The 23,461-nt window shown below is 47.0% G+C and overlaps 4 protein-coding genes across 13 annotated transcripts; 2 read left to right on the plus strand and 2 right to left on the minus strand.

Annotated features, from left to right (window-relative positions):
• The first annotated feature begins 20 nt into the window (after positions 1 to 20).
• On the plus strand, positions 21 to 4,477 carry ppa1a (inorganic pyrophosphatase 1a). 3 transcript variants are annotated; one of them, XM_061809390.1, is made up of 11 exons: positions 21 to 990; positions 1,083 to 1,144; positions 1,910 to 1,963; positions 2,045 to 2,164; positions 2,233 to 2,319; positions 2,510 to 2,636; positions 2,706 to 2,833; positions 3,081 to 3,166; positions 3,380 to 3,449; positions 3,832 to 3,871; positions 3,957 to 4,477. In XM_061809390.1, exons 1-11 carry the CDS (start codon positions 930 to 932, stop codon positions 3,983 to 3,985), a joined length of 864 nt encoding a protein of 287 aa, XP_061665374.1. In that variant the 5' UTR covers positions 21 to 929; the 3' UTR covers positions 3,986 to 4,477. The 3 variants fall into 3 exon arrangements, with proteins under 3 accessions (XP_061665374.1, XP_061665375.1, XP_061665373.1); XM_061809389.1 differs by having other exon boundaries at positions 453 to 990; positions 1,080 to 1,144; positions 3,957 to 4,464; XM_061809391.1 differs by lacking the exon at positions 3,957 to 4,477 and having other exon boundaries at positions 448 to 990; positions 1,080 to 1,144; positions 3,589 to 3,874.
• Positions 4,478 to 5,896: 1,419 nt separating this feature from the next.
• On the minus strand, positions 5,897 to 12,743 carry LOC133495136 (testican-2-like). 8 transcript variants are annotated; one of them, XR_009793492.1, is made up of 10 exons: positions 11,683 to 11,799; positions 11,254 to 11,325; positions 10,463 to 10,939; positions 9,623 to 9,674; positions 8,415 to 8,516; positions 8,032 to 8,250; positions 7,877 to 7,939; positions 7,417 to 7,557; positions 6,807 to 7,103; positions 5,905 to 6,712 (listed from the first exon to the last, which is right to left on the minus strand). XR_009793492.1 is itself a non-coding variant. In XM_061809399.1 (9 exons), exons 1-8 carry the CDS (start codon positions 12,709 to 12,711, stop codon positions 6,934 to 6,936), a joined length of 993 nt encoding a protein of 330 aa, XP_061665383.1. In that variant the 5' UTR covers positions 12,712 to 12,743; the 3' UTR covers positions 5,897 to 6,712; positions 6,898 to 6,933. The 8 variants fall into 8 exon arrangements, 1 of the variants encoding a protein (XP_061665383.1); XM_061809399.1 differs by lacking the exons at positions 11,254 to 11,325; positions 11,683 to 11,799 and adding an exon at positions 12,666 to 12,743 and having other exon boundaries at positions 5,897 to 6,712; positions 6,898 to 7,103; positions 10,463 to 10,662; XR_009793490.1 differs by lacking the exons at positions 11,254 to 11,325; positions 11,683 to 11,799 and adding an exon at positions 12,666 to 12,743 and having other exon boundaries at positions 5,904 to 6,712; positions 10,463 to 10,662.
• LOC133495135 (prolyl 4-hydroxylase subunit alpha-1-like) lies at positions 11,729 to 18,133 on the plus strand. The gene is made up of 15 exons (XM_061809398.1): positions 11,729 to 11,792; positions 13,767 to 13,841; positions 14,109 to 14,205; positions 14,283 to 14,434; positions 14,508 to 14,645; positions 14,819 to 15,064; positions 15,129 to 15,286; positions 15,352 to 15,528; positions 15,745 to 15,815; positions 16,129 to 16,228; positions 16,432 to 16,485; positions 16,698 to 16,763; positions 16,855 to 16,923; positions 17,030 to 17,126; positions 17,898 to 18,133. The coding sequence occupies exons 2-15, from the start codon at positions 13,769 to 13,771 to the stop codon at positions 17,966 to 17,968; spliced, it is 1,569 nt and encodes a 522-aa protein (XP_061665382.1). The 5' UTR covers positions 11,729 to 11,792; positions 13,767 to 13,768; the 3' UTR covers positions 17,969 to 18,133.
• Positions 18,134 to 18,845: 712 nt separating this feature from the next.
• arg1 (arginase 1) lies at positions 18,846 to 22,883 on the minus strand. The gene is made up of 8 exons (XM_061811124.1): positions 22,698 to 22,883; positions 22,504 to 22,576; positions 21,631 to 21,805; positions 21,074 to 21,233; positions 20,393 to 20,487; positions 20,081 to 20,188; positions 19,882 to 20,018; positions 18,846 to 19,241 (listed from the first exon to the last, which is right to left on the minus strand). Exons 1-8 carry the CDS (start codon positions 22,881 to 22,883, stop codon positions 19,078 to 19,080), a joined length of 1,098 nt encoding a protein of 365 aa, XP_061667108.1. The 3' UTR covers positions 18,846 to 19,077.
• Positions 22,884 to 23,461: the final 578 nt, after the last annotated feature.

Here is a 23,461-nt window from a genome sequence, read left to right on the forward strand (position 1 = left end):
ATCATTTTATTGAATAAAATCATGTCAATTTTGAAATCCATTTACATAAAAATTAAGGGCTTTCCTAAACATTAAAAAAAAACTTAACATACTCATATCAATTAGTGGGGAAAATCTTTTTCAAATATGCGTAAGGAGATTGGATATTGAATGTACAAATAATAGTACATTTCAATTTTGTAACATTTGTAGAAATGTCATTTTTGTATCTTAATTATGGAGTAGTTAATTTATAAAACTAAAGGCCTTTCCTCAATAAGGGTCTTTCAATCATCAGCAATAATTTCTGGGGAAAACATTGTAAATATATTACTAGAAATGGATTCAATAAATGCCTCAATCCTTATCGAAATGAACAACATTTTTAGAAACGTCACGTATGAAACGTGTAATCTTGATTACAAATAAAAACAACAATCCTTAACTGATCTTGTTTACATTTGGTACCATTTGAGGGAGACGCATTCCTAGACTGGCGGTTCTTATTTTTGGAACAAATTGAAAGTGAATTCACGAAAATGAAGGCCACCCCCAAAGCAATTCCAAATTTGTGTCTGCGCCGCCTGCATATCTGCTCAGCGCACAATCAAGAAACGCGCGCGCGCGCCTCTGAAGTTTAGCAGCAACATTTTGCTTTCCCTGCCCCTGTCGGACAGCCCAAAATAACGCGGTCAGAGTATAAAAAGGACACGTTAAGTCGCTCGCGGCAGGAGACGACGAGGCGCGCTAATCCGGCCCCTTAATTGGTTTACGCGGCGCCATCTGGTTTGGTCGGAATTTCCGAATCCCGGAGGGAAAGCAAACGCGGGTCGCTAGCCGGGCCTCGGACTCGCACCTCCAAGCCGAGCGCTTTTGTTTTCAGGGGTGGTGTCGTGCCTCGTCTGCGGGGTTGGGGAGGAGGGCAGGCGGACCCGGGATCGGTCGCCGCCATGAGCTTCAGCACCGAAGAGCGCGGCTCGCCAAACACGGACGACTACAGGATCTTCTTTAGTGAGCGTTGGCACCGGCCGCCACGTGTCGCCGTCCGTCTTTCGTCAATGGCACAGACGCCTTATTTGTCCCGTTTCTCCTTGGCACAGAAGACGCAGATGGGCGATACGTTTCCCCCTTCCACGATATTCCCATCTTTGCAGATGAAGCGCAGGTGAGAGACAATTCACCGACACCTAATCAATCCATCGAAGGAGGCGCAAACCGGTTTGCTAATCCACAAATTGAAGTTGTCCCAATTTTGGGAATTTCAGTCCCATGAAATGTTACAAATGTTTATCTGATTCATCGTTGAATTAGGGGGGGAAAAAAATCATTAGTTGCAGCACTACTGTCCTACTTCAATTTGACCCTTTTGCCTCTTGGTTGACAAATTACAAAAAATAAAAAATAATAATAATAATAACAGTTTTCATCCTAAAATGTGATGACTTTTCTTAATAAACCATGTCTAGAAAAATGGATTCAAATTTTAGCAGTGCGTGGTTAAGCGAAGGAAACCTGCGCCGTTTGCTCATCGGGGAAAGCCGCGAGGGAATCTCCAAACACTGAACCGGCCAAAAAAAAAAAACGTAGGAAATGTTAGTTAAAGCTTAATCGCGATTAATGATGACAAGCACTTCTCGTCTACTCTTGAATTGAAATGAGAACCGATCAAAGCGACGAGTAGCAAGAAAGCAACGACTCACAAAAAGCGCAAATGCTGCCCAATGGCGGTTAGCTCGTTTTTCCAAATGAAGATTGCTAAAATGCCAACGCGTCGCAAAACCGCCATCTCGGCGGACAAATGGCAGAGGCACGTAATGCTACACGTTGGCTCCTTTTGGAAAGAAGAATGAAAAGAAAGAATGAAAAGAAAGAAAGAAAGCTAACACCGGGAAAATGAAATAATCCCTTGTAATATCGGTGTGGCCCGCAGAACATTTTTCACGCCGTTGTGGAGGTTCCGAGGTGGACCAACGCAAAGATGGAGGTACTGGCCACGAGCGTCCATTTCCAGTCACGTCGTCGGCGTGATCCCCATAAAATTTTTGCCTGCTTGCTTGCGTTCCAGATTGCCACCAAAGATGCGCTCAACCCTCTGAAGCAGGACGTGAAAAACGGGAAAGTTCGCTACGTGGCAAACGTGTTCCCGCACAAAGGTTACATCTGGAACTACGGCGCCATCCCGCAGGTACGACGTTGACTGTATTGCGCGGCGCACTCGCTTTTCCGAGACCGGAGTGTTTTGCGCTGGGACAGACGTGGGAGGACCCCCGCCACCGGGACGCCGACACGGGTTGCTGCGGGGACGACGACCCCATCGACGTGTGCGACATCGGCGACAGGGTACGACATTTTGACGTTTTTCACAGCCCGGCCCGTCTGTCGGTTTAAAAAAAAAAAATGAAATGTCTCGAGCGCCAGTTTTCCCTGTCCTGATGTAATATGAAAAATATATTTGACCTGAGCAACTTTTTTTTTGGAGAAAAAAAAAAAACGAACGAAGGACGCTTGACGGTGAAACGTCCTCCGTCAGGTGTGCTCTCCGGGGGAAGTGATCCGAGTGAAAGTCCTCGGCACGCTGGCGCTCATCGACGAGGGCGAAACCGACTGGAAGGTCATCGCCATCAACGCCGACGACCCCGGGGCCGACCGCTTCCACGGTAGGAGCGACCGTCGGCCCAGCGCCGCGCGCCCGAGCGCTACGTTTGTCCGCTCCGCTCCTTCCGCAGACATCGACGACGTCAGGCGACTCAAGCCCGGCTACTTGGAGGCCACGCTCGATTGGTTCAAGCGATACAAAGTCCCCGACGGGAAAGCCGAAAACCAGTTTGCGTTTGACGGACACTTCAAGGACAGGGTAAGGAAAAGTACTGCAGTACTTTTACTACAAGAGTCAGGATGCGCTTTGAAAACTGCGAGCGGGATTTCTTAGTAGCCTTCTTGGCTAAAGAATAAAAATCACATTTAGAATTAACTTTATAGATTGTTTTGACATAATGTAAATGAGGAAAAAGTGTTTTTTTTTTCACGTTGCACAACTAAATTTGAACCCGATTTTACAAAAAAAAAAAAAAATGTATGATTATTTGTGGCCCCCTCTTAAGGACTTTGCCTTGGAGACGGTGAAAAGTACGCACGAGTTCTGGAAAGCGCTCATCTGTCAGAAGAGCGCCGCTGGCGAGTTGAACTGGTGAGGAAGCTCCACCCACACACGCGGCCCACGCCAACGATTCCCAAGCAGCACCACGGGGGGGGGGGGGGTATTATTATTCGCTGCAAATAATAACCAGTAATCTTTTATTTTTTTTGTCATCCATCTATGCCAGCGAAGTTTAGTGACAGGCAGAACAATGAAACGCTCATTTCACGACTGAATTTGAATGAATTGGATCTTTTTGCTCAGCATGAACACGAGCGTCTCCGAGAGTCCATTTCGTTGCAGTGCCGAAGACGCCGCCGCCGTGGTGGACTCGGTAAGAACGGAAACGTTTCTGCACGTTTAGCGACGCACGCATGCACGGCGGGTACTTTTCTCCCGCTTCCTTCCACACGACGAGAAAGCCGTCCGAGGTTAGATGAAGATTCAAAATTGTCCTTTTTCTGTCTGCGAAGAGAAAGTGGATGAATTGCTGGCAACAAAAGTGAGTCCACCACCAAGTGGACGAACTGGGACTAAGGCGCCTATATTTTGTATTTACACACGAAGATCTCCTTTTATTGACGCACGTATTGCATTTGTCTTATTCTAAAAAAAAAGTACGGCAGACGACATAGCTCCCGACATCCATATGCACGATGACTATGTTGTAGCATATTTTGTCAAATTTGACAAGATTATGCGTGCACTATTTGCAGGCTTGTGCTTTCGGAGCTGCAGAGCCAATTCCCATTTCGGGTGTGTATAAAGTACAACGTTACATTCTGGGTTTGTTTCTCACAAAATAATGAGCCTAATTTACTTTTTTCTTTTCTTTTTTCAGTTGACAAATGGTTTTACTCTAATATGTAAGGAAGCTTTGGACGGGAAATCAGTGACTTCCTGGGAACACAAACTACATTGTGTGTAATTCTTCTAATAAATCTAATACTGTTTATTATGTTGCTACTAATCTATCGTATAAATGAGAACTTTATCCAAACTGGAAGTAGTTTGTTCTAGTACTTAAATATTTTTCAAGTACCTGCCATTATTTATTTTTCTGACATTTTACTTTTACTCTATTTGTTCTGTTCTACTGATCCTTTTGTCAAAACGGGTACCGGATAGAAATGACACTATGAACAAAAAAAAATACATTTCAGTCTTGCACTTAAAATTTGCTTCTGGAGTTTTACTTTTGCAGTTGTTTTGCATTTCTACCTTCTGTACTTCTACTTAGGTTTAGAGCGCGATTATAGTTTTGTGCACCTCTCGAATAAAAAAAAAAAAAACACAAAAACAAAAACTCAATCCAAGCATCCTTTCCGCCGTTACACAAAAAGGGGGCGCTCGTGAGTTGGAGTGATTCATTTTACTAATCGAAGATCCCCGCTTGACTGTTTCCAGGGAGACCATTGACGAGGTGACGTTATTCTCACTGATCTAAAAAAACAACAACAAATAAACAAACAAACAAACAAAAAAGATTGGGTAGCTCATACACATCGAGCGGTATGTCGATTGGTTGAAGCCAGTTGGTCGCCATCTTGGCGGGGTTTTTCCTCAAAGTTTGGCATGTACAATTAAAACTGGTCGCGCGAGCTTCACATTTTTACAATCCTTGTAACATGAAGGATTTTTTTTTTTTTATTCGACTTGGTAACCCAAAGTGCAAAAAAAAAAAAGACATAGAACACGTGACTTCCAAGAAAGCTTCCATTTTACCTAGGGCCCAATTTGGGTGACATGTTAACTTTTGCCAAAATACGCTGTGAAGCACTATCATCAGAACATAGCAAAAAAAAAAAAAAACCTAGAATTTTTTGTCATCAAAACATCACATTTTAAGTCAATCAGCTCGATATGTTTTTTGAAATAAGGACTCGCAATGCGAAAATACATGCTAAACATTCAATTGTTGTCTCTGCGACGTTCCATGGATAGGTTTCCAATGACGTCACCACCACCCTTAGACCAATCGGATAAATTAAGTGTTGAAAAAAAAAAAAACCACGCTTCACCTATGACCCGTTTTCGCTGACCTCGATGTCACACGAGATGGCGTCATTGGAAACCTAACATTGAAACTTGCTAACCTAACCTTAAGTGAAGCAGAGAGTGAACAACAACCATGAACATAACTTTCTTGAAGTGAATTAAGCTCATCAGAAAATAAAAACAACAACAACTTTACGAACAAACTTCAACTTACCTGTGGAATGTTTTCTCACAGCCACGAAACTGGCGAATCGCCGTCACTGCACAGGTCGACATGCTTGTTTTGGGAGGATCAAGATGGCGGATGGCGACTTCAGTTTTGGTAGCCAATGAGCTATCCAGTCTTTTTTTTTTTTAAAAGATCAGTGGATATTCTGAGTAAGCCACGTTGAGGGGGGAAAACAACCAAACAAATTTTATTTTGTTAAATTTGACGCCCTGTGAATAATTCGTAATTGACTACGAGCTAGTTTGACTGTACAGTTGTTAGCATCGTCAAAGCTAAACGTTAACTTGAGCACACCAAGACAAGTGTCAAGAGAACAAGGGGAAAATAAACCTGCCAATTGTAACGTCAAACATGTTTTAAGTGGTTTCATTACTCCCGTGGAACGTTAAAAATGCTTTAACTGCTTTAATTGAGCTCTAACAATGACACCACTGTGGAAAGTTCGATTGGACGTCATCGTTGACGAAGTGCTACTGCTGCGTTCCAAGAACCTCGGAAATTTACAACTTCGATGGTGATTGCGTCACAAAGTTTTGAGTGAGCAAAAAAAAAAAAAAAAAAACCACAATGGAAAGAAAGAAAGGACTTGAACATTACAAAGAAAAAAATAAAAACTCACATTCATCCCTATATTGATGAAAAATGAGTAAGTGATAGTGGACACATTGGCTCAAACATCTGAGCAAAGCCACTCCTGCCATTTAGTGTGAATTTATTATATTCAAAACATTCCAATGCCAAGATCTTTTGGCTGAGGAGCTGCACAAAGCCCTTGACTAATTTCAATTTTAAAAACACTCAAAATGGAACCTCGTGTCCGTGGCATCAAATGGTCGAGTTTTTTTCCAGGCATAATTTTACATTGGTGCTGATTAAAAAAATGTTTAAAATAATTTATTTTTCATTCTCATATCTATTTCTCCATTTTGTGGATTTTTTTTAATGAATGATGGAAATTAAATGTCATGCTTTTCATTGTTGAAAGGTTTTAAAAAGAACATATTATGCAATGTATAATTTTTCCCCAATAACTGTATTCTAAAGAAAGCTAAATTGAACTTGCCAAGCAGTAATCATCTCACGCGAGTGTTGAACAACAAAGATAAAAAGCTTTCATCCACAAATGAACAGGAAGTGACATATTTTGAAATACATTTCCTTTGGCCCTTTGCATTCAAGCGTCTTCGGCGTCACAGTTTTTCTTCCAGAAGCGATCTGCCCAGACGCACATTCTTATTTGTCCCACACCGAAACCAAAAATGGTAAACGAACAAACAAAAGAAGAAAAGTAAGCATGCCATGCTGTGGTCGAAGGAGAGCACAATGCGCACTTCAAGTGCACACAACGCCAAGTTATCGTCATCCTCCTCCTACGAAAGACATGATTTATTTCAGGACCATTTGGCACACATTTGCGTCCTTATGCTAAGCTAACAGTTAGCGTAACAGCGCCAACTTACTCACTTTATATTTGATGTCCAGAAAAAGAATGAAGAAGCAACGAGGGAATATGTAAGAGACAAATATGGCGCACGTCGCCTCCTCGTCGACCTACACGACTTTACGCTCTCGGTTCGGGCTCCCGCGGCAGCTACCAGATGTAGCCTCCGTCCTCGTCCTCGTCGTCGTCGTCGGCGTCGGCCTCTTCCTCCTTCTCCTTCTCCTTTTCGTCGTCTCCTCCTTCTTCTTGCTCCTCCTTCTCATCTTCGTCCCCCCAGCCGACTCCGCTCCCGAAATGGCCCGAATATCCCAACACTTCGTCTGAGAGGCACAAACAAACTGACGTAAAGCGTTTATGGAGTCGTGTATTGTATGAATGCCGGAGCAACGCCGTAAGCCATCTAACCATATTTCTGTACTTAATACCGTTCGTGACAAAAATATTTGTCACATTGCTGACTTTATCAGGACAGCCGTCCCTCATTTATTCATCGGTCGTTAACGTTCCGTATTGCAATCATTCCCGTTCCTTCCTCCAAACGTCTCGACCGTGATCGTTTTGACGGCCGTTGCGATCGACGGCGTGGCCGCCTTTGACCCGCAAGTTTTTGTTCCGCGCGTTTTGCGTGTTTACCGCAGCGGGGATCGCCGTGGGTTCTGGTGCCGGCCACCTCGCCGCCGCCCTGCCGGTCCACGCACCAGCACTCGCCGCCGCCGGGCCGGCACTGCAACTTCCGGAAGTTGCCGTCCTCGTCGCAGCTGGGGACGTGCGTGTCTGCGTGCGCAAGGTCAAAAGGTCAAATGACGCAAACATTCTAATTAAATACCGTTCAAGAACAGTTAGAAATGAAAATAATATCAAGGTCAAAGCTGACATAAAAACACAAAAAGAAAGAAAATGTTTTCATGAAATGACATTTAAAACAAAGATGAAGGCTGACAATTGAAAGTCTTACAAACAAAATAGAAGAACAAATCTCGAAAAATTAAAAAAAGCAATACAAACGAAAATATAATTAAATGAGAAAAGGTTGAAAAAAAAAAAAAAAAAAACAAAAAAAACCCAAAAGTACAAAACTATTGTAAGCGCTTACCGGGCGTGTTTTGCGGCAGGTTGTTGACTTGGATCTTCTCCAGCTGCGCGAGGCACGGCGGCTCTACCGCAATTTCAGAAAGGAGAAAGCGGACGGCGTGTTTGGTGTAGCGGCAACGCGGGTCACCCCCACCCCCCACTGCACCCCCGACTGACTTTGGGCCCAGAAGCACAGGCACCACTCGGCCGCGGTCAGCTTGCCGTCACCGCGGCCGTCGCACGACTGGAAGAACGCGCCGGCGCAGGCCTCGTACTCGTCCAGGCGGACGGCGTCCAGCTCGCTCGGGTCCAGCTGCCGGTCGCCGTCGGCGTCCAACTTGAGGAACATCCAGCCCGTGGCGTCCTTGCAGCTGGCCAGCGAGCTCTTGTCCGGCGCTGGAAACGCAAAATGCCCAAAAATGACTTTCTCGTGCAGATAATCCACTTTTACGGCCCAAGTACTGTCGAGACCCCGTCTGAGTGCCGTTGTCGCCTGTGGGTTCTACCCTGGTTGTGGTTTTTTTGGGCCCAATTGTCAACGTTGCCACGCGAATGCCAACCTGAGGCGGCCGACTTGTTCTGCTCGCCGTTGGCGTGCAGAAGTTGGAACCAGTCCGCCAGACGCCCGCCCAGGGCGACCAAGTCGTCGCTCGTGCAAAACCCTGAAAGGACAAAAGCTCCCTTCAAAACGTGAAAAGAAAAAGTGGACTCAAACAAAATAAATATACATTTCCGTTGACAAAAAACAAAACAAAAAAAAAAAACAACGTTAAAATCAATTACAAATATATTAGAATAAAATATGAACATGGAAATTAAATTAAACAGAAAATTGCGGTATGAAGTACAGATTTCATAAAACTAGAATTACAATTTGGAATTAATGAAAAACATTTTACTGGCATCCCGTTACTACGACTATGACAATGAAATACAAATACATAAAACAGCTAATAAAAAATTCCCAATAAAAAGAATGAAAATATGCATCACAGTGCCACATGACATTTTTTAAAATAGTAAAATCAAAATAAAAAATACTAATGAAAATATAAATGAGTAAAAGAGCTCGTCAAAATTTTTTCACTTGGATGCATTTCGGCAAATAAGCTGAAAGACAAAAAAGCAAATGAAAAAAAGGCCCGTCAGAATCAGAAGGTGCTGAGTTGGGCCGTCGGGCGGGTCCAGTGTGTGCGCGAGGGTTCGAATTTCAGTCCCAAAAATATTTTATTGGAGAATCATTGTTGACAACATCATGAAAAAATAAACAAAGTTTTTGCTTTTATTACTACATATTTAATTTGCATTCCTATAATAATTTACATGCATGTCCTATGCATGAGTATATGTAGTATATATTTTTATTTCACTTTTATCAACAGATTTTACTATGCATTATTGTTATTTTATTGAATATGAGTGGGATTTAATATTTATTTTAATATTTTTTTTTATTACGCTATTGCAGGACAAGCCGAAAGGAAAAGAAGAAGAATTGATCGCATTTCTAACTAGATTAATTTTTTCTTAACAACATTTTTATTTTGTAAACCTTTTGAATACATCTTATGTGGTATTATTTTCTTGCCCATGGCTGTGTTTTTTTTTTTTTTTTTTTGGGGGGGGGGGGGGCGGGGGGATTTTATATTATTTATTAGGGATTTTTTTCAAAATGATAATTCTCATTTTGGAACGTATTGTTTCATCCAGTTTGATCAAAAACTTCCCCAATGTCGTCAAGACAAATTTGAAAGAAATGAGAACTTACCAGCATGCTCGTGTGTGACCGCGCCTTCATCTACATTTTGGATGGAGCCATCCTGGAAGGGAAATAGAAATAATCATAAAATTTAAAAAAATGAGAAGTCAGAGGCAACATAGTTGCAAAATGTCTGACTTTTGACAGATGTGTTTGTTTGTTCTTGCGCAGTGTCTTGCTATTGCCTTGAGAGCCAAAAAAAAAAAAAAAAAAAATTGCAAAAAATAAAATCCTTTCCATCCCTTGGGCACTTTTGGCACAACTTCCAAAATGCTTCAGATTAACGAGCATCGATTGCCGGAAAAGAAGCGTCAAGTCACAAGTTTGTTTTGAACAACAAGCAATTTTCCCGGAAAACCCCTCGTCGGAAATTAATGCGTTAAGAAAACTGCGCTTGCTTTGTATGCATATTTTGAACAAGATATTAACCAAGAAATTGGAAGTCACAGATGACAGCGGCAAGCGAATATTTAATTACACACTTAAGGCAGTTCCGCATTTGCAAACTCATTTGCAATTTTCAGCCTGGAAAAGAGGAGGGTGGAAAAAAATCGGGAAGCGCCGAGATAAGCGGTGACTTCTAAAGACAAATGGACACCGCGCTCATTTTCATTAGCCCGTCTATGGCCATTCATACAGCGGGTTAGCATTAAGCTAGCCGACAAACAGAATTAGGAATATTTTGCGGTTCACTCTTGTGCAAAGTCGAAGAACGACGTACGAGGTAGCATTTAAACGAGACCCACAACCTTGAAAAAACAAAAGAAGGCAAAGGAGGTGAGCGTCACTTGAACGCAGCACGGCCCCAACGCACGCTTTTCCCCACAGGGCGGCAAAGGCAACGCTCACGTCTGCAAAGCGGCGCCGGCGCTCGTCCTCCGTCTTTTCTGCACGCTCGCTCGCTTCTCCTCGCCGCGCCGCCTCCTCGCCATCCAGCCGCGGGCAAACGGAGCCCAGAAGCAGGCACAGCACGAAGGCGGCCGTCGCCATGGTGATGGGCACCGGGGACTCTGCGAGCGGCGGCGATCCTCGCGCGAGACCGCTGCCCACTGGAAAGCACATCGGAGGAACACAGAGGAGACGCTAGAGGGGGAGGAGGGATGGCATCCTGCATTCCGAATTGCCTTGAGGACCAGGAGGAGGAGGAGGAGGAGGAGGACGAAGAGGAGGAGGAGCTTAGCGTCCTTTCGCACTGGCTTGGCGTTCGTTTGCACGCTGCTAGCTGAGATATTTTGGGTGGTCCACAAGATGGTGGGCAGCACCGAAGCATCCTGGGAGCTCTGCCGTGTAAACCCAGAGCAAAAACAAGAAGAGGCTGACGTTCTCCTATGAGGGGGGAAAGATGACTTATCTTTGTTATCTCTATTGTTATTTCAAAAGTTTGCTTTGAATTCGCTAGTTTGTCATCATTTGACCTCTATATGCATCAAGTCTGCTCATAAAACCAAAAATGAAGATTATGTTTCGTGAAGAGGGAAAAAAAAAAAGCGAAAAAGTTGATTTCCTGGCACTCTTAATTAATTTTGGGGGGGATATGATGCAATACTTTAAACTTGTTACTGTCATGAAATGAAGCTCATTATCGTATTTCTGCCTGCATGGCTGTAATATTACTGTGCATGTAATTCGTCGAGGCTCACCGTGCCCCCCGCTGTTCAATTTGAGGGTTGCATTGAGCGGTGCGGAACCAACTTCACATCATCGGGAATTTGCTTGAAGAGCAAACACAGTGTGAGGAAAGCAAATTCATATTTTTCCCCTGACTACAATACAGTACTCGTAAATTCCAGCTCATTTTTCATCCCAAAACGGTTTGTGGAGAATAAGAGTAGTTGGAAAAAAATACATCTATATTTTGTAAGCAGTTGTAACATGTGACCAGAACGTTTGAAGGAGCGAAAGTTCGCGTATCGTCACATCCAATATGGCGACGAGGTCGCTCGGGATGAGATCGGGCTCGAACTCCAGCCGACAGGAAACTCCAGTCCAACTCGATGCCGAACGTGAAAGGCGAGCGAGCCGACGGCGACAAAGACGAGACGAGCGGGTGCGGCCCGAAATTGACTCACTTTACGAGCCACGTCGAAAGCAGAAGCCAAAGACGCGCATCGAGGCCACCCGAGCTGGTCCGGATTGGCCGCTGCCGACACCTCCCGGGCCCGTTCGACCTTTTCCTCAGGTGTGTCATACTTCTTTTGGGGATGGGGGGCATTTCATTAGCCTTGCAGCTTGTATTCAACTTTCTGTTAATTGAGAAGGGAAGTCAAAAAAAAAAGAGGGTGAGGGACAGTATTTTTTTAAACTTGTTTAAGTGACAACTAAGTATAATTTCTTTCAATTTTATGATTTCTTTCCTCCATTTTCCTGTATGTTCACACAACTTGGGGTTTGTTTGCGAGTGATAGTCAAAAATGACTGAAATAAACCAATCATTTAATGAATAGAATGTAATGTTTCACACCCCCCCCCGCTCCAAAAAAAAAAAAAAGTTCAGTTGAATTGTACCAACAAGCACTCTTTTGTGTTCCTTTGGCTGCGCCAAATAATTATGGCTCATAACAATAATGAAAAGGTATGGGGTGGCGTTCTTTGACTCACCAAGTTGATCAACTGGAACGTAACCACAAACGTCAAAATTGTGATCGCATGTTGACAGTGGCCTGACATGCTGCTTCAAAAATCAAAATAATAATTTCAACTAGCAATACACAGTTGCAACCAGAAGGTGGAGACATAGAGCGTGTCACTCGTATTGACGTCATACAGTCGTCCAGTTTTTGCTTGCTTAGAATGCATAGTTGCAAAAATAGACATCAGCTTCTTAAATCATATGAGTTGATTTTGGTAATCTGTGAATAAAACCCACAAACATTGGGACAATACGAATTTCGTGCGTAAAAATAACAAACGAGTCAATGTGCGTAATAGAATAGGACGATTTGAGATGTTTTCTTTATTATCAGATATTATCTGAACAATTTTCTTTTTACAAAAGTATTTTAAGAATGACAATTAGTTCTTTGAAGCAAAAGTTTGACAAAAAAAAACATACCGTGTGTGCCGTAGCAACTTCCGTTTCGTCTCTTTTCTCGCGCCATCCGCAAACGTCACAGCAAGCGGAAGGGAACGTCTACATTTGTAAAATAAATGAATCAACAACAAAAAAATAACACGAAAAAATCTGCAATAGAATGACTTGAATTGTAGATGCCCGTATAAATAAATACATGTAAATAGTAAAGTCAATAGATAAAGATTTAACCTCTGTTGTCGTAGCAACCTCTCCCTACCACAAAGCTGTCATTTCAGCTTCACTAAATGCTTCCTAAACTTGTAACTTTCAATGTGGTCAAAGTACAGTACTGTGTATGTAGTATTGTCAAGTGTTTGGATTACTTTGTTTGACATTTTCATGAGCCACTTTGGAACCTTCATTTTGTTTTTCCTCACCCAGTTCACTTCGCGTGGATTCCGTTGTTTGTATTTGTTAATATGTTTTCCATCGTGCGAATGGAAATATTTGATTGCTAAATTTTGTCAATTAATACGTCTGTTTGCGTTTCTTCTGAATGATTAGTGCTGGGTTGTCAGTGGTAGCAGACCTAATAAGTTATGGACACCAAAACTTATCGCTCAAAGGTTTTGAAAAGTTATTTCAGCAAATTTAAACTTAGAAAAATATCAAATACAACATGGGAAGGAAGCAGCCTGAAATGAGCGTGGTTGATGTTTTATTGGATACCCAAAGGTTCGTAAAGCATAAATAATGCGACAATGGGCCCGGAGAACCTCGGCGGATCTCGCACAGGACCAGCTCGAGCGGCAGAGACACGAGAACAACGAGGAACTTTAAACCTTTAAGCGGAGAACGGGTCCAGACTCCCGTGCGGGATAAGCGAGGCAAATTCTGGCGCAGGTTCCACTTGTGTACGCGCCCTCGTAGGACTCGAGATGTGATCAGAACCAAGCAGTCGCGTTCAAAGTGGTGAGGAACAGCGACCGGCTCCCGAATCGAGTTCAGCTGTTCTCGTAGGCTTCGACAACTGTGACTGGATGAAGCGAGTCGGGCTCCATTTTGGCTCATTTCTGCCCGTGTAATACAAACTAAGCATGCAATTATGTGAATAACCATACGGCGACGTGGTCCATCCAGAGATGGCGATCTTTTTCTCGTTGTTGCTGCTCATCGGCTCATCCTCGGCTGACCACGAGTTCTACTCTTCCATCAGTGAGTCTGCTCGAGTGTTGTTGCTGTTAATGATCACTCCGTCATATTGTACTGACGACTTTGTGTGAAAGTGCTCGCGAGCAAATTTGCGTGTCCCATCAGAGCCTCACGGAAAGTTGCTAGAATTGAACCAGTGAATTCACTCATTTATCTCGCATGGCTCCATAACCGGGTCCATGCTAGATGCGTGCTGTTGATGTTTTATGGTCCCACCAGTATTGCGGCATCGACATGCAACAATAAGCGAAATGACGTGTGCGCGCTCAGGTCACATGACGGATCTGCTGTACACTGAGCACGACCTGGTGGCCTCGCTGGAGGATTACATCCAAGCCGAGGAGACAAAACTGGAGCAGATCAAAAGGTTCCGGAGCAGCAAAACCTTCAGAGTTGGTGCGGGCGACGCTGAACCGGCCAAATTGCTCTTTGTGTGGCGCTCAGGTGGGCTCAGAAGCTGGCTAACCTCTCGGCGTTTGCCCTGGAGGACCCCGAAGGCTTCCTGGGCCATCCCGTCAACGCCTTTAAACTTCTGAAGCGGATCAACAAAGAGTGGAGCGAGCTGGAGAGCCTGGTGCTCACCGACGTCTCTGACGGTGAACACCCGCAAAACTCATCCGCCGGACCCCAAAAGTTTGACTTTTGACGCTCGCTCTCTTGTCTTTTGAGGTTTTGTCTCCGAACTCGGCGTCAAGAGGCAGCGCTTCCCCGACAACGGAGACCTGACGGGGGCGGCCCAAGCCCTCCTGAGGCTCCAGGACACGTACGAGCTGGACACCGACACCCTCGCCAAAGGGGAGCTGCCAGGTGACGAGCCCCTTCTTTCTTTGCGTACTTTGCGCGCCGGTAAACAGGAAAGCACTAAGCGCCGTCAAGGAAGTACGTTGACGTAGCACTTCTTGACTGAGAGGAAGGGGTGGGGGTTTAGCTTAAGTTTAGCTTGGCTTGTTCCAGAGAGTCACTTGGAATGCATCTCACAGGAAACTCGCGGCTCTGCAGCGGCCTGACGGTGGACGACTGCTACGACTTGGGCATGGTGGCGTACAAGGGAAACGACTTCTACCACACCGAGCTGTGGACGTCTCAGGCTCTCCGACAGCTGGAGGAGGGCGAGACGCCCGCGACCGCGGACGCCGTCACCCTCCTGGACTACCACAGCTACTCCCTCTACAAGCAAGGAGATCTGGAGAGAGCCAAGGAGTCCACCAAGCGGCTGCTGGAGATCGGTGAGTCGACCGCGAGGAGGCTCCGCTAAGCCGAACGTGCAAAGCTGTTCTGTCGTTTCTTTAGATCCGGGAAACGAGCGAGCCGTCCAGAACCTCAAGTACTTCGAGTTCCACCTGGAGAAACAGAAGACGGGCGAGGAGACGCCGGAGACGCTCGCGAGCGGTCGAGCCGGCCGCAACGGCGCGTACGAGCGGCTGTGCCGCGGCGACAGCGTGGAGTTGGTGAGAGGACGGCGAGTGTTCGCGACGCCGGTACCACGTACACTCTCGGACCGTCTTCCCGACAGACGCCGCGCCGCTGGAGCCGCCTGTTCTGCCGTTACCAAGACAACCGCGGTCATCCCAACCTCCTGATCGATCCCGCCAAGGAGGAAGACGTGTGGGACCTCCCGCGCATCGTCCGCTATCACGACGTGGCGTCGGACCGCGACATGGAGACGGTCAAAGAGTTGGCCAGACCCAAAGTCAGTCCGTTAGGCTTTTTGGACACGTCGACGAAAATGTTGCTCTGACAATTCTTTTCCTCAGAATTGCCTTTTTTTTTTTTTTTTTGTAACTTCAAGATGAAACGCTTGTTGTCGTTCTCCAAAAAAAGCGTCGATGAATCCACGAATGATTTTTGTTTTTCTTCTTCTATTTTTCTTTTTCTGTGGTCGACAATCGTACGACGGCTGGGCCAGCTCCTGCGCTCAATGGTGAAAGACGGCGTGACGGAAAAAAGTTATACCGTTTCTTACAGAATCTCCAAGAAGTAAGGACGACCGAATGGACGCGGGGGCGGGGGAGGGGGGAATAAGCCGTGGGCGGCTCTTTGCGGTCTGTGACTTGTCCAGAAATGTCAGGAAAACCCTCTTTGGATCGGTTGGCTTCATTTGGGGTTCCTCAGGGCAGGTGTGTGCCGACTTCCATTGAATTTGAATGTCATTGGTTCACTCTGAACGCAATCAAAGGTCACGTTGCAAAATGTGCTGAAATGACTTTTTTTTCCCTTGGTAAATGTCAAAAAGTTGGGGCGAATCGGGGTGTGTGGACTTTTTCAAATCACACATATCGTTCCTCCTCAGCGCCTGGCTGGGCGACAAGAAGTTTGCGGCGGTGGACAGAATGGTCCGGAGGATGGGGGACATCACGGGCCTGGACACGTCCACGGCCGAGGAGATGCAGGTGAGACCGTCGCCACTGCGCCCCCCCCCCCCAAAAAAAAAAAAAAATGGGGGGGGGTGGGGTGGGGTCAGTGGACCTGTGACGGGCATCATTTGTCCACAAATGTTCCCCGTCTGCGGTCCAGCCCGGCGAGTCGCGGGCGTCCGCTGCCACGAAAACGTCTGCAACTATTTAAGGTTCTTTTTTTTGGTGTGTTTGCGCAGGTGGTCAACTACGGCGTCGGAGGACAGTACGAACCCCATATGGACTTTCAAGGGGTAAACGCGTACACGTGGACTGCGACGCAGACCCGACTCACCCAAAAACTGTTTCGGCCTGAAATCGATGCATGAACCTAAACTGCGCTGCAAAATTGACCTTCTCTGAACTTCTTACCGTGCGCGTTGCAGGATGTGACGGAGACTCTCCACACTTTGCTTTTCCTCACTCCTCCATAAACATGAAATGATGCTGGCTGCGTTTTTCTCAGGACGACGTTCCCGAACCGTACGCGGAATTTGGCACCGGAAACCGAATCGCCACCTGGCTGCTTTACGTGAGCGCGCCGCTCGGTTTTTGTGAAGAAAAAAAAAAAAAAACAACAACCCGATTTGGGCTTCTCACCGGCTCGGCCTTTTGTGCCGCAGATGAGCGACGTGCAGGCAGGGGGCGCCACCGTCTTCCCCAGAGCGGGCGCCGTCGTCTGGCCCGTCAAGGTTCGACGCTCTTCTTCTTTTTTCATTCCTCGGACCGTGGGACGCTCGAAGTATCGTGGGGGGTGCGAGCGGTTCCGATATTAGCCGCCATTTTGTGTCCGTGCAGGGCTCGGCCGTCTTCTGGTACAACCTCCTGCTCAACGGAAAGGGAGACAGAAAAACCGAGCACGCCGCCTGCCCCGTCCTGGTGGGGAGCAAGTGGGGTGAGTTTTTGGGAGCGACGTTTCGGGACCCCCGAGACATCAGGGGAGTCAGGAGGGCGGGAGGGACGCGTTCCGAATGATTCGCCGGTTCCGAGAATGTCCCGTCGGTCACCCCAAAGACATTTTAGGAACCATCCGGTGGCAAAGTCAAGGCCCGGGGGCCGCACCCGGCGCGCCGCATGATTTCATGTGGTCCGCAAATGCAAATGGTTTGTGTCATCAAAAATTTCAAACGGCAAAGAAATGTTACAAGCATTTTTGTGTTATCCAACATCAACGATAGTCGAAAAAAAACATTAGTACTGATTCTAAAAACTAGCTCAAAAATTTGACGTGTAAATAGGACGACGATGGTTTTCAATCATAACGGCCCTCAGAGGGAAAGCGTAACCGCAATGTGGCCTGGGACAAAAATGACTTTGACACCCGTGATATAGTGCGGCGGCGGTTTTCAAATTGGGGGGAGAGGTCCCCGTATGACAGTGGGGGGGCAATAACTGACTCTCGATTTAAGTTACACCCCAGTTGTTGTTGATGTTTTTTGTTTGCAAGTGGGGGGCATTGGCGGTGAAAAGTTGGAAGTGGGTGGGGCCCATCTCCAAAGAGGGGGGGGGGTGCCACACACACACACCACACACACACACACACACACACACACACACCAGGGCTTTGCTATTGGCTGACTTTGTCCCTAAAATGTCCGCTGAGGATTTCTGCGCAGGAAGTCGGGAACGTTTGCAGAGACTAAAACCGTGTGACCTTTCACCTCAGTGTCCAACAAGTGGCTGCACGAGCGGGGTCAGGAGTTCAGGAGGCGCTGCTCTCTGGAAAGTTCCGACTGAGCGCGGCCCGACTTCACCGAGGCCATCTTCTGGCCGTTACCACGACAACCGTAACAACTCCTCATGGGTATAAGCTGCAATGTGACCACGTTCAGCTTGTTTGTTTTGCCTTCAAATAAGCGGAATAATCGATTGTGGGAATATTTTAAGAAGAATTTCCTGTTGGCTGCTTGAAGAATCCAAAGTTGTTTTGTTCCGCTCAGTCTGCTTTTGTCTCTTTTTTTTTTTTTTTTTTTTTTGGGGGGGGGGGGGGGGGGATGCGGGGGAGACGCTGCCGGCCTTCGTCTCCACCAGTGGCACGCTTGCGACGTCCTCGACATCTTTTACGGTGGCGAAGTTGCGGAGGTCGCATCGCATTATCAGTTGTCCCGAAATGACACCTTGGAAGACGGTTAGCACGTCTGCCTCACAAAAATGAGGTTGTGGGTTCAAGTCCGGCCTCGCTATGTCATACACTCCCCACCGAATTTCCCCAGACTCCAAATTGCCCGTCGCTTTGCTGTGAGTGCGAATGGTCGTCCGTTTGTACGTGGTCTGCGACTGGCCGGCGACCAGTTGCGGGTGCGCCCCGCCTCTCGCCCCGATTTGCCCGGGACAGACGCCGGGACCCCGGCGACCCGCCGCCTGTTGAGAAGCGCCACAGAAAACAATAAATGGAACTTGGATGATGAAAAAAAAGTTAGACAGATTCAAAAGTTCGATTGATTGTAAATATCATTTAAAAATCAAATAAACAATTTTATGTACACATTTGACATTTTATTAACTTGGTTACTTGTATTTAACAGTGAATTATTTTTATTCAAATAAGCGATTATAGATACACACTGAAGTATTTTTGTAACTACTTCATCCAATGTAGTTTTTGAGTGTTGCTTTGGCTTTTTTTTTTTTTTTTTTTTTTTTTAACCCGCCTCCAGCAGAGGGACTCGTCTTCCCCGGGGGGCCCTCTTCAAAAACCTTTTCCTAACCAGCCTAGGACTGCAATGAGTCATCCTACTGGTGCACTCACTTCTCTTTCAAGTGAGGACAATGAATGGAACTTGGACTTAGAGCGCAAGCAGGATATGAAGATTCTGGAATCACTTGCTGGAAGCGTTTTGGCGCGTTCACGCGTCAGGCACGCAGAAATGAGGAGGGTGGGTGCCCCCCCGCCGCCGTCCGAAGCAGCACAGCAAAATGTCGAGCGCCGCCCGGGCCGTCGAGCTCACGTCGCGCTCCGTTGCGCCGCGCGACGGGTTCACCTCCACCACGTCCACCGCGGACAGCGAGCCTGGCGACCGGAGGACCGTGCGCGCACCGATCAACACCAATAACGAACACGCCAGGACGGCAAAGCACACAGCGACGCGCACGTCGACTGGAAGAGGCGCGTACTCTCGATCAAACAGCAAGGTACAAGAACAGGGAAACACACAGGAATTAACTTTTGAACAGGAACTCAGAAGAAAAGGAACATACACACTAACAGACACACACGCAGGGACAGGAACACACTCAAACAGGAACATTCAAAACAGACATCGGAACAGGAGCATTCACGTAATCCAAAAGGAAAATAGGAGAACAGGAACACACACACAAAAACACAGAACAAGAGGACCATACACACAGACACGCATACGCAGGGACAGGAACATTCAAACACATACAGGAACATACAAAAAACAAAACAAAACAAAAAATCAGGAACACACATGAACAGGAACATTCACAAACATTGACAAACACACAAGAGCAGGAACATACACACTTAAACATAGACGAACGCAAATCAACAGGATTATGCACGGCAGAAACTTAACACACACTGGAACAGAGACAAAGACAGGAACATGCATAGAAACAAGAACGTACAAACAGGAACACAGACGTGCGTTTGTTGTTGACGGGCTCGCGTGGGCGTTTCCGACCTGTTTCGCTGAGGCACTCCGCGATGTAGACGCCCTCCCGGTAGGTGAGGCCGCCCGGCACGGGCGTCCCCGTCGCCGGGGTGAGGGTCGGGTCCAAGGCGTCCACGTCGTAGCTCAGGTGGATGGGTCTGTCCCCCCTGCGCCGAGCGACGGCGTGAAATGCAGACGAACCGGCACGGGGCGGGGGCTACGTACTCACCCGCGTTTCCGCAGGAAGTCGCACGTCTCCTCCATCACGCGGCCGACGCCCAGACGGTCGACGTCCGTCATGGAGAACGCCTTCGCCCCCGCCAGCTTCAGAAGGTAACTGCAAAACCAGTTTGGCATCAACTTGGATTTTTTTTTTTTTTTTTTTTTCTTTCAGGTTGATCCTGAGCAAAGATTAATCGGAGGTTTAATTCCACCACCCCCCCCCCCAAAAAAAAAAAAAAAGAAAATCACGAATGAAAGCAAACGATTTGGTTCCGTAACCCTTCCGACAATAAAAGCCGAGAACTTGCGGAAGACTCACTGCTCCTCGGGGTCCAGGTCTCTCAGACCGATGTAGACCAAATGTTTGGCCGACACGCACGACGTCAGCCACGAGAAGTTCGGCAGGACGGGGATCTGAAAAAAAATCAAATCAAATAACTTCACACACGAGTCCAAAATTCGAGTTCGCGGAATTGTTTTGCATCGGCGTGTCTTTTGGCCGCCATTTGTTCCTCAAGCAAATCAGCGGGATGCATTTGGAATACGTTCAAAATGTGACAATGTCTCCTTTTTTTTTTTCCTTTTGTTTGGGTCTAACCGAATTTTAATGCACCCTGTGAATCGCACAATCTTCATTTGAAGAAGTGGACACACCCTCCGCTGACCATGAAAGGAAAAACACAAACAAAACCACAAAATCTCCCAACAATAACATTCAGTCATTGAAAACGTTGACGCGCCCAATACTGGATATAAAAAGTCTACAATGCCGAAAGAAAAAAAATGACACGTAAAATAAGACATAACCTACAAACGAGCACTTTGAAGTCAAAACATAAAAGTCCTTTACCGTAACGTCAAACAGTGGCGGGAGTTCAAAACTTTCAGCAGTCAAAGCTCGCATCGGGTCCAAAATGGCCACAAACGCGCCAAAAGTGCGAATCGTAAAGTCTGAGGGAAGTTTTGGTTTGCACTACAGAAATTATTTGCAATATTTCACCTTTGGCCGCAGCTCATGAAGCAGATACGACACGGGCTGCCCGTGCATGTTTCCCGTGGGCGTGCTGAGCGGCGTGTTGATGTCGGCGTGGGCGTCCACCCAAACCAGGCTCAGGTCGCCCACCGCCGACGCGTGCCCGTGCACCGAGCCCATTGCCAGGCTGCAAACAAAAAAATTGTCGGCTTCAGTTCGACGTGCATTGTGCTGCTCCGTTTGGCCGTGGACACAAAGACGGCGGCAGCTCCTCAGTGCGGCGGTAACACTAATCATTCTTCACACATGGTTCAGAATATATGCATTGTTTTTATATTTATCCATCTACATGTTTGAGTTCAAACGTGCACAGCTTGAAGACATTGACGCGACCCGTTAGCCCGTCTATGGCAACTCCCTTGATGCGTTAGCATTAACGGAAAACGTGTTCTACCGCTGATTATTAAAGAATTGCAAGAGATAGAAACAGAGTTTTTTCCCCTTCTTCCGGAACCTGGTTTTATGCCGGAGCACCCGGAGAAAAACCGCCGCCCCCCCCCACCCACCCCATCCCCACAGCTGACCTGTGGTCTCCGCCCAGCACGACCGCGGTGCGCCCGTCGCGCTTCACGGCCCGCACCGCCTCCGACAGCCTGCGGTTGGCGCTGCCCACCGCCCGGGCATTTTTGACCCGTCCCACCGGCTCGTCGGGCAGCACATCCTCAAAGGTCAAATTCCCATAATCCTTCACGGCGCAGCCTGTGGCAGCCAAAAAAGAAAAAAAATCAACAAAATCATATTTGAAAAGATGGCGTGCGGTCAGGACACAAATGCTTGAGGCTGTCCGAGCAAACAGAAATTAAAATACCAACAGAATGAATATTCATATAGCCGGGTATTATAATGCTGTCAATCACACACGCACGCACACGCACACACACACAAGTAGGAACAGGAACAAACACACGGCAACAGAAGATACACAAAGGTGTGATGAACAAAAGGCAAAACAGCAACAAACACTTTGGGACACACCCAGGAACAAGAATACGCACACAAACACAGGAATAGGAACAACGGACCCTAACGCTGCATATCGGTTGATCAATAAATTCCTTTCGATTGATTTGATGGGCCTTGAAGTTGTTTCCTCCGAACGGAACGTCGCCACTCGAAAGCAAAGTCAGAGCCGCCCGCGCGCTGTCAAATATGCAACCGGGTCAGCCAAAGTCAATTTCAGCTCCCGACGTTACACCGGCGCCGGGCAAGCACAAGACTTGCTCACCCGTCCGATGACACGTTAACCCTTCACGTCGGCATCTGCACACGAGCAGTCACTCCATTAGGTACCCACGGCAAGGCAAGACCTCCTCGTCCCTAATATTTGGACCGAAGTCGGAGCGTTCCCGGGTGTGCCTAATGAAGTGACCGGTGAGCGCGTGGGTCGGTGACGTCACCTTGCTCCCGGAGCTTGTGCACGAGTCCCCCGGCGCGGATTACGTCCGGTCCGAGCTGCACGCCGTCCCGGGGCTGCAACGCACAATCAGGTTGATCCCAAACGGACTTGCGATTTTGCACGAACGCTGCATCCGAGCTTGACTTTTTTCGCTGCGCTTGTCCCGTGCTGAGCAGCGCCTCACCTCGACCTCACCTGTCCTTTGGAGAAAGGCGCGCCGATGATCCCCACTGAGCGCCCCGCCGCCGCCGCCGCCGCCGCCTGTTGAGAACCGTAAAGATGGAAACGACGACGATGATGATGATGATGATGATGATGATGATGACGCCGAAGCGTGGAGGACGCGACGAGGAGCTGCAGGGGTGCCCAGGCACGTTGCATGGCGCTGGAAGAAAAATGAAGCGGCAGAGAAAGAGGCGGCCAGCGAGCGTTGTGACGTCTCTCCGCCGGCCAGTGACGTCACGCGGGTTAATCATTGGTCGGCCAAAACGAGAGGCCACCGGACACTCTTTGACATCAAGCGCGCAAATACTCAACTTCGGTGCACTCCTTGTTGAAAATTAACTTACACGTGTTCGAAAAGTCAACGCTCTCTTTCATCCAAATTCACAACTGCGCACCGAAAACACTCGCAGACAGATTTGAGCACATTTGGCGCGTGACACGAAATATTTCCTTTTCCTCCTTGTGTCAAAATTTTGGGGGGAATTTGCTCCAAAATGCCTTTTGAGACTTCCAACATATTGGAACACAAACAAGGTCATCTTCAGTCTCCGCCCTGAGAAAATGAAATCCGAGATGAGCGTGAAACATTTTTACATATCTCGTTGCAATATCCAAAATCGTTTCCGAACGGGACTCGGCTGCTCGTGTGAAATCAATAGAAACCAATCCATTAATGCGGCCGCCGGCATTTTTTTTTTTTTTTTTTTTGTGGCCCAATTTGAAATCTCAGTACA

Source organism: Syngnathoides biaculeatus, chromosome 22 (genome assembly GCF_019802595.1).
Source record: "Syngnathoides biaculeatus isolate LvHL_M chromosome 22, ASM1980259v1, whole genome shotgun sequence".
NCBI classification, from domain to species: domain Eukaryota; kingdom Metazoa; phylum Chordata; class Actinopteri; order Syngnathiformes; family Syngnathidae; genus Syngnathoides; species Syngnathoides biaculeatus.